General features: G+C 33.6%; 1 protein-coding gene across 1 annotated transcript in view; it reads right to left on the bottom strand.

Moving 5' to 3' along the window:
* LOC128162185 (von Willebrand factor D and EGF domain-containing protein-like) overlaps nucleotides 1–16,313 on the bottom strand; it is a 59,551-nt gene that overhangs the window by 5,100 nt on the left and 38,138 nt on the right. The window contains exons 9-12 of the mRNA XM_052825371.1: nucleotides 12,564–12,773; nucleotides 12,184–12,386; nucleotides 11,561–11,924; nucleotides 11,260–11,415 (exon numbers count right to left, since the gene is read on the bottom strand). Coding sequence (XP_052681331.1) covers nucleotides 11,260–11,415; nucleotides 11,561–11,924; nucleotides 12,184–12,386; nucleotides 12,564–12,773 — 933 coding nt within the window. The remainder of the gene's footprint in view (nucleotides 1–11,259; nucleotides 11,416–11,560; nucleotides 11,925–12,183; nucleotides 12,387–12,563; nucleotides 12,774–16,313) is intronic.

Here is a 16,313-nt window from a genome sequence, read left to right on the forward strand (position 1 = left end):
TACATCACATTGATTTCACTCGATTAAGTGGTATATATTTTCAGTTTTGCATCTAATTTGTGAGAATGTTGGTTAATTTATATGTTTCTCCTGTTTTATAAGAATTATTAAGTGAATTCAAATCGTTGCTAGGGAAAGGATAACTCGTAGGTAAATTCTTAAGTGAAACCTGTTACGAATGCTTTCGTGAAAAGCAGTTAAGGTCAAGATCTAGTAAATGAAAGGTGCCTGCAGGTTCGTAAAATTGAAGATACAAATTCTTTCAATGATTCTTCATAACAATAGCTTTGTTGTACCGGGGCTAAAATTTTTGGTAAACACAATGAAGAAATCATGTTTTAAACTGTCATTTTCAATGAAATATGAAGGATTTGAAGAACAAATTTCGGAGTTTTGACCATTTTTGACTAATAAAATATATCTAGAATGCCTACAGTCTCTCCCAAAACGGAAATAAACAAGCTCTTGACCTCCTCTGTAGAATGATGTCAAATTGAATATAGGTATCTGGATTACTTTTCCCATGATTAAACATAGAATGTCAAGAAATTGTTAAATTTTCTACATAATTCCTTCCTATAAAGCCGTGAAGTACGGGAAAAATATTCTTCAAATCAATTATAACGTCAATGGTTCCAGCACCGAAAAGACGCTCTGAAATCATTTACTAGATCTTGACCTTAAGATATTCTTAAGTTTAAATCTTCGCAAAACCTTATTACAGTAAAACTCGTTTAGTACGAACACGGATATTGCGAATTCACGGATATAGCGAAGTCATCTTGGATCCCCAGCTATGAAAATTTAATGAATTTCTTATACGGTTATAAAGAATTACGGATATAACGAAGTAATTTCTTACGTCCCAGCGACTTCGTTATAATCGAGTTTTGCTGTATAAGATTTTTTGTGAAAAGGGCTACAGAAACGTAAACAAATGATTATAGATTTTAACGTATGACGTCACAGTGATCACGCACTACATTTTCCCCGCGATAAGTTTAACCCCTTCGCTGCCAACGTAAATGTTTGATTTGCCAAATATGTTTAAAACAGCTTCAATATTTGTAAGTAAAAACAAAAACAATGAATCACGGCTGCTAAATTTAATCGATCGCGCGCATAACCAACGATTATGTATAGAAAACAAAAGATATACTCCGGTTGTGATTTAGATACGAACATTTTACATACAAAGATGGTTAGTTGATTTGATGCAGGCATTTGTTAACATTTCAATAGAAATAGAAGAATGTAACACTATGGGTAATTATTTTTCTATAATGTCACATACATATAAAATGCACGAATTTGATTTTTTGTTCTGTAGCGAGAGTCTGTAGTGCGAACATGATGTTACAATATCATTTTCACCGGAAGAAATTTGTATTTATTTAAGAAATAAACAACGTTATTTAGTGAACATGGCGTTATGAATAGCAATTGCTCTGTTGGCATATTCCAGGATGCGCGCTAGCGCATCATGGGAAATATGCCAGCAGAGCAGTTGCTATTCATAACGCCATGTTCACTAAATAATCGTTGTTTATTACTTATATTTGCATTTTACCACTCGCAAATACCATGGATTAGCCTAGACCTTGGCATTTAGCTATTACATCAAAAGTAAACATTCAGACTGTAATGTGTCTTTTTAATTCACACAGATTTGTTAACAGAATCAACAGTTATATAATGTTATAACTGTATACAGTAATTTCTTTACAATGTTATCAAAAACATGTTTTAATATTACATGTAAATACGTCAATTTTGATGGAGTTGGAGAAAAACACATGATGTATCGTATAGTGGTTTAAATCTATAACGTCATGGAAAAGTATATATAACGTTACACCTTTATGACGTCATAGTATACTGACAGAGCAATTGCGATTATAGAGAAATAATTGCAGCACCTCCGTATGGGCTTACAGTGGGAAAGAACAATGGAAATGCAAATATTTAATTATATTTACATTTTCCAGTGTCTTTGCCTGTGATAACACTACGTATCGATTTTGTACTATATAACCCATAATACAAATGACGCCAAATTGAGGCGCCAGCGGGGTTTGCTTATTCATATTTAAATATTTAATCGTACGATGGCTTAAAATTATATAAATAAAAGTAATAAGGAATCATTCTTTGAATATTATGAGGTGATAATTCCCGTCGGGGCGTGATCAAATCTATCATAAAGCCCTTCGGCCTTTATTGGATTTGATCACGCCCCGACCAAAATTATCACCTCATAATACTCAAAGAATGATTCCTTATTCCTTATCTAACCTTAATTTTTAAGGTTATTTATTATTTCTCAATAGCGAACAATATTGGACTTTGATTTATGTTTTAATTAGCTAAAAAAAAAAACGAGGTACAATAAACTACGTAAAAATCGGCCCTGTGGCACAGAAGTGGTTAAAGGTGCTTCAAACATATGTAATGCATATAAACTGCAATACTTGCCACAGAGGATTTGATTCAATTTTTTTTTTTTTTGGATAGAAAAATTATATATACACAAGCAAGAGCCATACTTGACTGCCATATCGATCCAATTTTAAGCTAATTTTGCATGCATGTTAAAAAATATCGGAGGGAGGACATAAAAAAAAATGTCATTTTGATCTACATGTAAATAAAAAAGAATAAAGAGAAAAAATAAACAGTTAAACATTTATGTTGATATTGCATATTGTCAAACCATTCAATTGGGTTTTGGGAAATTAAACACCCTCAAGCAGGAATGACGGACACATATACAACGTATATTATTACATGTAAAATGCACAAAAAAACCTAAATAAATCTAAATAAAAAAGAAATTATAAACCAGAAAAACATTAAAGTCGGATAACAACAGGATACAAAAGATGATACTGTGATTATCGTTAAACTTTACACTTTTAATCAAATACATGTAAAACACAAATAACATTTTACAAACTGATCAATTCTCTCTAAAAGTTAAGAAAAAGTCCGGTTTTTGTGGGGAGTAAGTCTATTATAATTTTTGTAAGATTATTTTAAAACTTAGAAATATTATATAATTTTCAACGGTTACCGTAAATATTATCTTTACTATAATACAACCGTCAAACGAAAAGCGCGTGCGGTAATCATTGTGACGTTATTAAAAAGGGTTTTTTTTATAGTTAAGAAATAGAAACATATTTGCAATTGTTATATTCAGTAGTATATTCTCACTATATAACTCTATATAAACGAATAGTCAATAATTGTAATATTAGCTCGTCCGAAAAATACTGACCGGTCAACATTTTTTTCAATATTGACCGGCTAGAAATAATATCTAGAGAACATTCCCTCAAGTAAACGACGGACGCGCAATGCGACGGTTTGCTATCATAACGGATAATATGTTTTACGGTGCTACCGTTCTGGCGAGCGCAGCAAAAATTACACATACCATGCATCATTGTCAACCTAGTGTTATTTAGGTATCAAGGAACGTCAAAGAATTTTTGAGAGAGTATTGCTCTAAAATAAGTATGCCAAAGGTTCTAATTTTAATGGTTATGACACATACAGCGCAACCCCCTACCTCTCGATTGAGAGAGAGAGAGAGAGAGAAAGAGAGAAAGAGAGAGAGGTCCCTGTTTGTAAGTTGTGTAATTTCCCACTTTAAAATTAAATGGTTTGACTATATGCAATATCTACATAAATTTTTTAACTGTTTATTTTTTCATTTTAGTCCTTTTTATTTAGATCAAAAGGTCCTATTGCTTATTTCCTCCCTACTCATATACTTACCTGCCTACTGTACATGCATGCACAATTAGCTTAAAAATGGATCGATATGACAGTAAAGTATGGCTCTTACTAGTATATAATTAAGGTCTTCCATTTCCAACGGAAGACCTTATTGTCTTTTTCCCTATTATTATTAAGGTCTTCCGTTTTGCAACGGAAGACCTTTTTGTTTTCGTTCGGTTTCTTTTTCCCTATTATTATTTTTTTTTCTTACAAAATTTGTGCAGGCGATTTCTCAGATATGGCTGAACCGATTTTCGTGAAACTTTTAGATCTAATAGATATTAAGGTAAGGTTTGCGGTTACAGGGAGATAACTCACACATTTTCATTGTGACGTAACACCAACTACTCTTTATTTCAGTTATGACGTCAAAATTTATATGACGTCATAATTGATTCAGTTTTTTTATTTCGCGCGTTTTTTTAGTTTTAATGAAAAAATAAGAAGACACAAGCATTTTATCAATTTCCACGAAAACGAAATCCGCATCATATGGTTTTGAATAGTGTTTTAGAAACATCAGATTACACATATTCTAGGATACGTTTTTCCTGAAATCGGTGGACTTGGAAAGGTTTCAAATAAGATGTTTTCGTTTACATAATAGTAGTCCAAAATTAAGACTTTTGTTGCATTTTATTCTATTTTTAGATAGTTCATCAGAAATTAATAAAAGTGAATTATGATATTAATTGTGATATTATTTTCGAACATTTTAAGCATAAATAACCCCCGTAATAGTCACATGTAAAATGTACATATTTTCACGAAATTGTTTACATTTCATCAAAATGAAAATTGGAAATCGTGAACTATTTTCACGAAATTGTTTACATTTCATCAAAATGAAAATTGGAAATCGTGAACTTTGACCTTTTGTAGTTATAAAACGGGACGGGCAAAATTCATTTGTTTTTCATGAGAAAAAAGACTTTAGTATAGTGAACAAAATGGTATGTAACTTTGGTACAACCTCTAAAAAATGCAAGTCGCAAACCTTACCTTAATCCGAACTTAATAAACATTTTTTTTATTTTGATGACGTTTTGAGAAAATGTCGTTTTAGCGATTGTCCGAGGGTCGGCTTGTCCCGGAATCTCCTCCAAAACGGTAAAAGATATTGAATTCAAACTTTCAGGGATTGTAGACAAGAAATTGTAGATGTGCAATTTGGCATTCATATTTGTCTTGCTCAAGAGGCTGTAAAGCTCGCCTGGTCCCAAAAATTTAGACTAAAAAAACGCCGTAATTTTTCATGGTTTTCTTAGTTTATCTCTTTTCTGAAAAATATTTTGTTTATTTTGTAATGCAAGAAATGTTAAAATTTACACGACCTTTCATTTGATATCAAAAAGGGGGCTGGCTCATCAAATTAGGGGACCAAAGGGCTCTAAAGTCTTTCATCTGTAGCCCTTTACTGAGGGATATTTTGTGAAATGTTATAGAAGCATGTATGTTTAGTTTACAGTTACGTAGCCAAGCAATGTAATGATTTTATCATGTGTTAGGTAAATAGGGGTTTTTAGGGGCCAAAAGTCCAGAATTTTGATCACATATATCTCAGAAAAGAACAATATTTTGAAATGCAGTATATAAGAAAAGATGCTCAGAAAGATGTATTAAATCATATGCAATTTTCAAAATTTCGTTAAACGGCCCCTATAAGGACTTAAGGTGGGTCGCGGGTTTACCCTAGAAAAAATCTCACGAGAAAACATAACCTGAAAATTTGTTAAATCGTAATTTAGGATACACAGTTCATTATATAATTTTTTTATCAAATTTGCCTAAGCTATTTGTATGCAATACTGCTCTTAAACTTAGTATCGTTTGTAGTGCTGTTTTGACGCGTTTCTAATGAAATATATAGGAAAATGAGCATAGTTCTCTTTATATTCAAGATGGAGGTTTTTTTAAAATTGCAAATAGCTTCTAAACAATTTAGACGAATTTATCAACGGTTTCTATGTGTTAAGAAAATGTGATTTACAAATTATTTATGTAAATAAATTATATGTGTTCTCGCTAGATTTTTTGCTATTTTATTTTATGTTTCTGATTATTCTGCCAAAAATTGTCGCATTTCGGTATTTGACGTCATGATTACAACTTCAAAAATGTTAAACCTGTTCCACTTACTAAGTGATGCAATCATTTAAAAACTAAACTCAGGACTGCTAAAGATTTTACAGATTTAAGGTTCTAAGGACGATGCAGATTCTTTTCACATAAATTTTGTCCACAAAATTACAGAAAAGAGAAAATATTTTACATCCATCCATATATAGCCACGTTCGTTCACATAACTCTGTAACAGTAAAACTGACAATTTTCCTAGTGATTAGACCATCTACCATAATACACTTGCTGAGGCATATATCTTTAAAAAATGGACTTTTTGAGAATATGAAAGAGCTCGAGATTAAACATATTTTTTATCATGAATCCAAAACTATTATTTGGGGGGAGGGGGGGGGGCAGCCTCTCGTGTACACTGTACCTCCGGTATACAGGAAGAACCTCCGGTCTTACGTACAGGAAGAGATCTGTTCTGTTGATATTTAAAAAGTATTAAGCAGAAAAGCTAGCCTTACAGTCTTATTCTAAATCAGATGATGCAGAGCATAATATTTTGAATATCTAAAATCACGGAGGGAAAGGAGGATCAAATTTGTTAGCAAGTGCATTTCCATATTAATTTGCTTGGTCGCAATATAAGTTAGACCTAATGTATATAATCTCGAAGCTAGAAAACGGTTGCTATTTGTAAGCTCCGGGCAATTATTTTGCTTATCAAGATCTTCACAACTAAGAAAAACGAATTCCCCGACTGTGCTCTTCCCTATTTTCGGGCAAAATAGTAACATGTAATAATAATATATTATATCATTATATATTAATTTAATAACTAATCAATTGTTAAAAAATTATTGCCGAAGCTGAGGATCAAATATTTTACATCTCTCTCTCTCTCTCTCTCCTCTCTCTCTCTCTCTCTCTCTCTCTCTCTCATGTGTTCCAAGTTTGGTTTGAGACTACACCGCTGGTTTTTATTTACAGTTTGAACTTTTACATAGACTGAAAAAGAACGCTCCAATTCTTGCTGATTATCTGCATAATTTTAATGTGTTTCATTCAATGTGCACTTCCTTTTATGATTCGCGGAGAATAAATATGAATGACTACTACTGTCTAGTATTAACGGCATATATATAAATGATAACTTCATTATCACCCCAAGCATTTTGTTTTAGAGCGTAATACGGGAAACTTGAGATGTATCCGTTATGACGTCATAAACGAATGTGCACAAAGCGGCCAAACAAGTTGTCTAAATTGCGTACAGAATTTGATGACGAGAGCAAACCCGCGACCCACCTTAAGGGATCTGCCCCTAAACTGTTCGTTCCAATATATCTAAAGAACGGTAACGGATTTCTAAACAGTTGTTGAGCAAAATGGGTTGAGATTTAAATCACCTTTTATTTGATATCAAGAAAAAGGGGGTGGCCCCTACAATTAGGGGACCAAAGGGCTCTAAAGTCTTTCATCTGTAGCCCTTTACTGAGGGATATTTTGTGAACGGTTATAGAAGCAAATATGTTTACCTTACAGTTATGTATCCAAGCAATGTAATGATTTTATCATGTGTTTCATAAAAAGGGGTTTTAGGGGCCAAAAGTCCAGAATTTTTATCACCAATATCTCAGAAAGGAAAAACATTTTGAAATGCAGTATAGAAGAAAAGATACTCAGAATGATGTACTAAATAATATGCAATTTTCAAAATTTCGTTAAACGGCCCCTATAAGGAGTTAAGGGATCATCCCCTAAAACGTTCTTTTCCATATATCTCAAGAACGGTAACGAATTTCTAAACATTTGTCCAACAAAATGTGTTGAGATAAATGTTCGTTCTTGATTTTGCTATTTTACAGCTAAACATGATTTAGAGTAGAAAAACAGGGTCTACTTTCTAAGGGCCAGATACTATATTGTTTCAGGGATAAAAGCTTTGTTCAACAAGTGTTTAGAAATTTGTCACCGTTTTTGAGATATCTGAGAAAAAAAAGTTTTAGGGGCCGGTCCCTTATCTCCTTATTGGAGCCACTGAACCAAATTTTGAAGGTTGCATTTTGTAAAATACATCATTTTGAGCATCTGAAATGACCTTTTATTTGATATCAAGAGAAATGGGCTGGCCCCGCAAAGTAAGGAACTAAAGGGCTCTAAAAGGTTTCATCTGTAGCTCTTTGCTGAGGGACATTTAATGAAAGGCTATAGAAGCAGATATGTTTATCTTACAGTTATGTATCCAAGTAATGTAATGATTTATTCATGTGTTATGTAATAAGGATTTTTTAGGGGTCAAGAGTCCATAAACTATGACCACCTATATCTCAAAAAGGAAAATATTTTGAAATGCAGTTTAGAAGAAAAGATGCTCAAAATGATGTATTTTACAAAATGCAACCTTCAAAATTTGGTTCAGTGGCTCCAATAAGGAGATAAGGGACCGGCCCCTAAAACTTTTTTTTCTCAGATATCTCAAAAACGGTGACGAATTTCTAAACACTTGTTGAACAAAGCTTTTATCCCTGAAACAATATAGTATCTGGCCCTTAGAAAGTAGACCCTGTTTTTCTACTCTAAATCATGTTTAGCTGTAAAATAGCAAAATCAAGAACGAACATTTATCTCAAATTCTAAATTCAGACGAAAGACCTCCTCGTTGCTCGCAACGAGATCGTGTCTAGTTATTATTCTTTTTTTTCTTACCGATTTTGTGCACGCGATTTCTCAAAAAACGACTCAACCGAATTACGTAAAACCTTTGGATCTGATAGGTATTGATCTGAACCTTGTTCGAAATGTTTTTGAATGATGACGTCACTTCCGGTTTTGAGATATTTACAATTTTACGCTGTTCAGAGGGTCGGCTTGGCAGAGGTAAACTTCTTAACTATTTGAGATATCGAGTTAAAAATTTCAGGGAATGTAGACAAAAGGTTGTATATCTGAAATATGGTACATATATTTTTTTGTGACCAAAAGCGCTGAAACTCGCCTGATTGAAAAAGCGTCGTGGTTTTTCGTGGTTTTCTTTCAATATCTCTTTTCTCGATAGTATTTTGTAAAAACATGTAGAACAAAAAAAACTTTATTAAGTCAAGAGCTTTCATTTGACATCAAGAAAAAGGGACTGGCCCTTCAAATAAGGGGCTGAGGGGGCTCTAAAGTCTTTTAATGATAACTTTTTACTGTGAAATATTTTGTGATACGTTATATGTTCATTCTAACGTTATTCACTTATACATGGCAACCATTTACTCCTATGTTACGTAATTAGGGATTTTAAGTGGCCAGAAGTCCAAAACTTTGATGCTCAATATCTCAAAATGGAGGAAAATTTCAAAAAGCAATATTGAACAAAATATGCTCAAAATATTGAGCTTAACAATATGCAACCATAATTTCTTTGTTATGCGGTCCTTAAAAGGAGTTACAGGGTCGGCCCCTAAAACGACCCTATCCAGATATCTCGAGAACGGTAAATAATTTGTAAACACTTGTTGAACACAATGTGTTTGAATCGACAAGAACATTCTTATGACATCAAGAAAAAGGGACTGGTCCTTCAAATAAGGGGCTGAGGGGGCTCTAAAGTCTTTCAATGATAACTTTTTACTGTGCGATATTTTGTTATACGTTATGGAAGCAATTATGTTCATTCTAACGTTATTCACTTATACATGGCAACCATTTACTCCTATGTTACGTAATTAGGAATTTTAAGGGGCCAGAAGTCCAACACTTTGATGCTCAATATCTCAAAATGTAGGAAAATTCTGAAAAGCAATATTAAACAAAAGATACTCAAAATAATGTGCTTAACAATGAACAACCATATATTGTTTGTTATCTGGACCCTTAGAGGAGTTTTAGGACCGGATATCAAAACGATTTTCCCAGATATATCAAAAACGGTAAACAACTTCTAAACACTTATTAGCGGTAAACAAAAATATCTTCTAACTTAAACGAATGAAAAGGAGCTGATCCCTCAAATAAGGGACACCAAAGAGGTAGATAGTCTTTCACCCGTTACTCTTAAATCCCGCCTCCATTTCCAGATACGTTTCGTTTACGAAGAGCAAGAGCAAGGTCATTCCATATTAAATTATTTTAAAAATCGGACGAAAGACCTGCTCGTTGCTCGCAACGAGATCGTGTCTAGTTATTTATATAATCTCTATATTAAAAAAAATTAAAAACAAATCATATGTCAATGAGGCAGGTATCGCAGTCTATACTGAAATAGCTAGTACACTCATTACAGATGTTGGATCCACTTCTAACTTTTTCGCGGGAAATATAGCGCGATAGCAGTGTGAAGTCATCCATGACTTTGTTCGTCTTTGTTTACGTATCTCGACTCAATACGAAGGTTTGAAAGCATGTAACAAATCGTTTGAGTCTCGCCAAAGCATATGCGGTACTCAAAATGTGTCTTCAAACTTTAAGACACCGTAAATTACGGGTTAAAAGTCGGCCATTTTTGGCATAGCACCACGGGTGAAAACATTAGAGAACATTATGGGACGTAGACAAAATATTTTGTTTATTTTGTACACTGGTTCTTAGAGCTCGCTTCGCTCATTTTAAGGATTTGCGAATTACTGTGAAGGAAAATCAGGTAGAACATCTGTATGTTGATTGTTACGGTCGGTGGAATATCACCAGTCTTCGTTTGATGCGGAGGATATTTTGAAAATGATCTTTGCACAAAATTGAATTCGTGAGCTGAGAAAATTACGGCTATCTGTTTTCAATTACTTTCTTAAATGTTGGTTGGTTTCTTCATATAACAAAGCAAATGTTGACTGTTTTTTCGGGCACCATTGATAATCGGGCAATATTTCGTCCCTCGGGGGCTAATATAATCAATGTTGCCCTCAACCCCAGTCAATATTTGTATAATATGTACTGGTTATAAGAACGTTAGCCAGATGTACCCCTATACAGCAGTTAACTTCCTTATAATCAGTGCATACATTGTAGATACATATGTATATAATAATCACATGCCCGTGACCTTACATGTGTTTAACATGTGGTTTTTCTACAGTGAACTAAAATAAATCGGGGATTTTCATTCGTTACCGTCATTCCTATCGTCCAATGGAAATTCGCGTTTCTCCATATGTTTGGCTATGGCTATATGTTTGGTTAATTCTATAAACAAAAATGACGCATTTCCTCGCTTGAAACTATTTCTATATCAATTTGACACTGAATCATATAAAAAAATAATGTTTGTGGGTTTTTTTTTCAATACAATGATTCAGCAAGTATACCCTCAAGGTACAATATATACCTAGACTTTGATGAATGTTGTACTTTGAGGGTAGTCAATAATCGTATCAATCTTATTATGTGTATTATGACATATATGTATTTATCTGCTAATACCCTTATATCCTCCATACACTGTGTTAACGATATATCAGTTGATTTTTCCATCGGGACGTAAGTTTGGCAACTAATACGGGCCTGGTTATTGAGAATGATGTTCTCGCAGTATGCACGAGCTGACGATTCATTCCAACCATTTTTCCACGAAGGTGTCTAGAAAAAAAAATGATCAGTGAATCATTCTATGATACTGAAAGATTACAAAAAAGGTATAAATGCGCATTACAATGCTTTCTTTTTCAATGTTATCAATAATAAAATCAAGATATGTATATATTTTATGTATATAATTATGTACTGGGGGAATAACGTTTGGATCAAAATTTGGATCTATGGTCAAAGGTGCAACTTCAATGATATCGTCACTATCTACACTTCTTTTTTCAATTTGATGTTCAAAATCCATCTCATTGACATCTCGTTTATATCGATTTTGGTATTGCCTGCACGTTGATGTAAAACTTTGAAAAGTTGTTTTCTCAGAACACAAGATAGCTTCTGTAGTTATAGAACAGTTTGCTGCGTAGAAATCAGAGAAGAGATCATCGGCATTAGTCTGTGAAAATTCGTCTGCACAGTCACAGTATTTTTGCAACTCGAAGTAACTAATGTTAAACACTGTAGAAACCCCAAAAAGGCTCTCTGTTGAATTTATATCGATTCTACAAGTTCAAATAATACATGAATTAAATAAACTATATTCAGTATTTCAGTAACTTTTTCAGTTTTCTAAGCGTCTATTCTATATGTTATGACAGGATCCTGTAATAACATTAAAATTTCCAAATAAAAAAAAAACAATTCACCGTATTATCAAAGTTGGCAATAAAAAAAATACTTGCATGGCTAATATAAATCATTGTTTAACACCAATATTCCAAACAAGGAATGTGACAATAATATTCTAAGCATTTAAAATACCTCCAACTGTCTTGAAAGATTGGGAAATTATCAGTGGGAAATGATGATCCTTGAGGTATGAAATCGTCTGTAGTATCACCATTTGGGTTTCCACACAACCCCTCAACATTGTCCTCATCAAAGATGGAAGGTGTAATATGGATGTTATAAAGCCAATCTTGTCCTATTTGATATTCCACAATAGCTCCATTTGGAAGAATTATCTTGAAGATATAAATATTGATTTGCATTCAAAACCGAATTCACGTTGGCTTTCTTGTTTAAGTAAGATAAGAGTTTTCCATAAGTTATATTTTGCATAAGATTATAAAATGACCTTAGATTTTAATGATTTATATTTCTTTCAACAATATCGTTCAGGTACTTGACTCTTTAGTTACCTTTGTCCATGGGTTTCCTATGTCTACTACCATGTGACGATCGTCACAGATATGATACACGGTGTCATGATGGACAAGAGGTTTACTATAACTGTTGGATATTTCTTGACATGTACGATATGCAAACAGAGAGTTCTCCACTCGGACAGCAATTCCGCAACCACAAAATCCTTGTCCACCCCATATGCAAGATGAAAAAAGAGCGTGGACCTAATTGAAAAAGCAATCAATGTAAAACAAAAAAGAGAGAAACGGAGATCATTGAGTCGCTTTGCTTTGTTATAAAATCAAATTGCATGAACTCTTTGTACAACGATTTTATCATTTTCATTTTTTTAATATGAGGCTACGTGGTTGGCTGTAAATAATCACACTAAAAATGACTGAGAATGGATTCTTTTGAAATCGTTGACTAATCCTCGGCTTTATTTCTCATGTCTTGCAGAAGAATTTCAAAATCATTGCAATACAAGAAAAGAAAATAGAATATTAAAAACAAGATTTTATTGGTTTTCAGTTAATATGATCTAGAATGTAAAATAACATGAAACATGATAAGAAAATGTCATTTCCATACAATGTACTCTATAAAAAAAAATTCATGAACTTTTTTTCATGACAGATAGTAACCGGTTATTTGTTTATTTAGATTTTTGCGCCAAATTTGAACACAGAATCGTGTTGTTGATTTTAGAAAAGACTTAACGTCATCAAACACTACGATGCATTGTAAATCAGTCATCAAAATATTTTTTGTGATGAAAAATTAACTTATAGCACGTTTAAAGATTTTAACTATTTTTTGTCGACACAAATCAATAACACTGTTTGCAGAAAGCAATTTCAATGAAATATACTCCAGGATTAGTTATATCTTTAGATTAAAAGTATGCCCTTTGTTATGTCCGGAATGTTTACATGCACTGTTCTATATGATATTTATGTCATGCGAATGAATACTTATACAGCAGATCTAAGATGGTAGCGCCTGTTGTGTTCCATGTGGTCTAGTGTTCTGGCGAATATATATATATATATATATATATATATATATATATATATATATATATATATATATATATATATATATATATATATAAAGCACTAAAAATGGCTAACGACACGAACAATAGAAATTGTCAAATTTTCGGGACAACCGGTCCCTTCTTCAGGACCAAAAAATAAATTACATAAGTAAAAAACAAAGAAAGCAAAATCTAAAGCTACTACTAAACTACTTAAGAAACTATGAAAAAGAACAGCTACATTATACACATCATTAGATCACATTCTTAAAGGTGTTGATACTGTCGCCGATCGCTATAAAGTAATCAATCAACTGCCAACTTCACGCCTGATTAAGTTAATTAGTTAATTAAAATTGACGTCCGAGTTAATAAATGAAAATTTGAACCCCCGTTGTTAACTCGTACGGCACTTATGATATAGACTCGAATTTTTGATGAAAAAGAGATAAAATTAAATGAAAATAAATAAATAAATAAAATTAAGAAAAAAATGATTTACAAATAAAAGGTAGTAAAGAAACTAATAAATGAAAGAGGCGCAGTTGACAGATTAGATAAAATTACTATGTGGGTTTCAGGTGATATATGGCTATGAGACGTTCATTTTAGTGAAGTCCATTTGTTTGTTCATGCCATCAGGTCTGAATGATTTGAGTCTGTGCATCCAGAACTTTTCCTTGCTTTTCCTCTCCGCGTCTGTCCAATTAGGATTATGGTCAATAACCAATACTGTCATGTCTTCCCATTTGTGGCCACTTGTATTAAAATGTTCTCCGACGGGCTCCTTGACTTTTTTGGTCTTTATGGTAGAGCGATGGTTGTTGATCCTTCTGCGGAGGTCACCTGTTTCACCGACGTATATTCAGTTTACTGGCTTAGTATCTATATATTAGATCCGACACCTTAAAGATGCCTAGTGTTGTTGATTCTATTCAGTGCTTTTTATATTATTCTTGATCAACTGTATCTTTAGATCCACTAGCATCTTTTATCGGTACAGAGTCTCGTCCTACCATGGTAGGATTTGAATTTGTTCCGTGTACATAGCTTTAACTTACCCTTCATTGTTACTATTTATTTTTTATTTTTTTATTTATTTTGATTCTCCCTCACTTTTTCTATTTGGTTCTTTTCTATCCCCTATTTTCTTTGTTTGTGATTTCTAGTTCCTACTTTCTAAATTTGACATAACACAGTCTCATTTCTGGTACGACCTACCACTTTTTATGTTCTGTGAAAAATATTAAGTTGTACCTGACATCATTTATTTTGGCTTACCTTTTTCTTAAAAATTAAACATATTTTGGTTATTTAGTTTTTTATTCAAATTAAATCTATTGTCATGGCTCTTAAACAAAACAACACCTTTAAACTTCTGAAAAAACAAAATAAGAAATGTATCAAAACCAAACACAGAATATCAAATTTAGAAACATATATCAACTGTGACATTATACCAAAAGGCTTCCAGATAAATGTCACTCCCAACATAGGGTTAGTTTCTAAAAACTTCCAAAAAACGCTGGGACTGTATATTAAGAAGATGCTCCAAAGAATTAATGTCTCTCTGTCTGTCGTGGGATAACCACAGACTTCGACAACTTGAGAAAGATGTAGTTTCACTGGAGTCTTCTCTTAATAAATCCACTTCCCATGCAGATTTTGTTGAAGCAAAAAGAATTATTACAACATTCAATACTACCCTATCTAATGACCTCAATAATACCCAAAAAAGAAAGTTCCTTCGGGATGGTGTTCCAGCAACAAACAGAACCAGGTCTAATATGTTGTCATCTCGTCCTTCTGCCAAAAAACGGCGCTCTAGACGCTTCAAGCGCAAAAAGCAAACAAGTGAAGACGAGTCCTTGGTCGATACCAACACCTGCTCAGTTCTGAATACATCTAAGGTTCCTCTCACAGACGTTGAGACATCACTACTATCTAAAGGTCTCAATTTCTGTCCAACACCGCATGAGGTCGATGACAAAAAGGTTAGAGAGGACACCAGAGCATTTTTCCGAAGGCTAAGACTAAAGGAACACTTCTCGCGCAAGGACTCCAGCAATGATCACACAGACGAACCTCCTCCGCCCTTGCACAATTTAGAAGAACATAAGTTGTACCGACCCAAAAGTACTTGGGAACCGCCACCGGGCAAATGTGGAGCACTTGAGTCTTACATTGATGCTGTTGAGTCAGACATTGAGAAGCTCCTCACCAACCAAAAAATCGTCCCTGACAATCTGACGAAAGAAGAAAGATCTGCTCTACAAAGATTGAAAAACAGGGACGACATAGTCATAAAGAAAGCAGACAAAGGATCCATAGTGGTTGTCCTAGACAAACAAGCGTATTTAGCTGAAGCCAACAGACAACTAACAGACGATCGTTTCTACAAGAAACTGGACTCTGATCCCACTGAAGAGTTTTCAGCTCTCGTCACTGACACCCTGGACAAAATGTATGAAAATGATGAGATGGGTGTTAATGTTTATGAAACGCTTCGCCCAACCAACTGTAGACCGGGTCAATTTTATCTGCTTCCAAAAATCCACAAGGAAGGAATGCCTGGGCGCCCTATAGTTAGTGCCATCGGACACCCCACGGAGAAAATATCTGAATTTATAGATTTACATCTCCGTCCACATGTAGAAGATTTGCCATCATACCTCAAGGACACTACACATTACCTGAATAAAACACCTTCCTCTGGCTTGCCAGA

Source organism: Crassostrea angulata, chromosome 9, assembly GCF_025612915.1.
Source record: "Crassostrea angulata isolate pt1a10 chromosome 9, ASM2561291v2, whole genome shotgun sequence".
Lineage (NCBI taxonomy): Eukaryota > Metazoa > Mollusca > Bivalvia > Ostreida > Ostreidae > Magallana > Magallana angulata.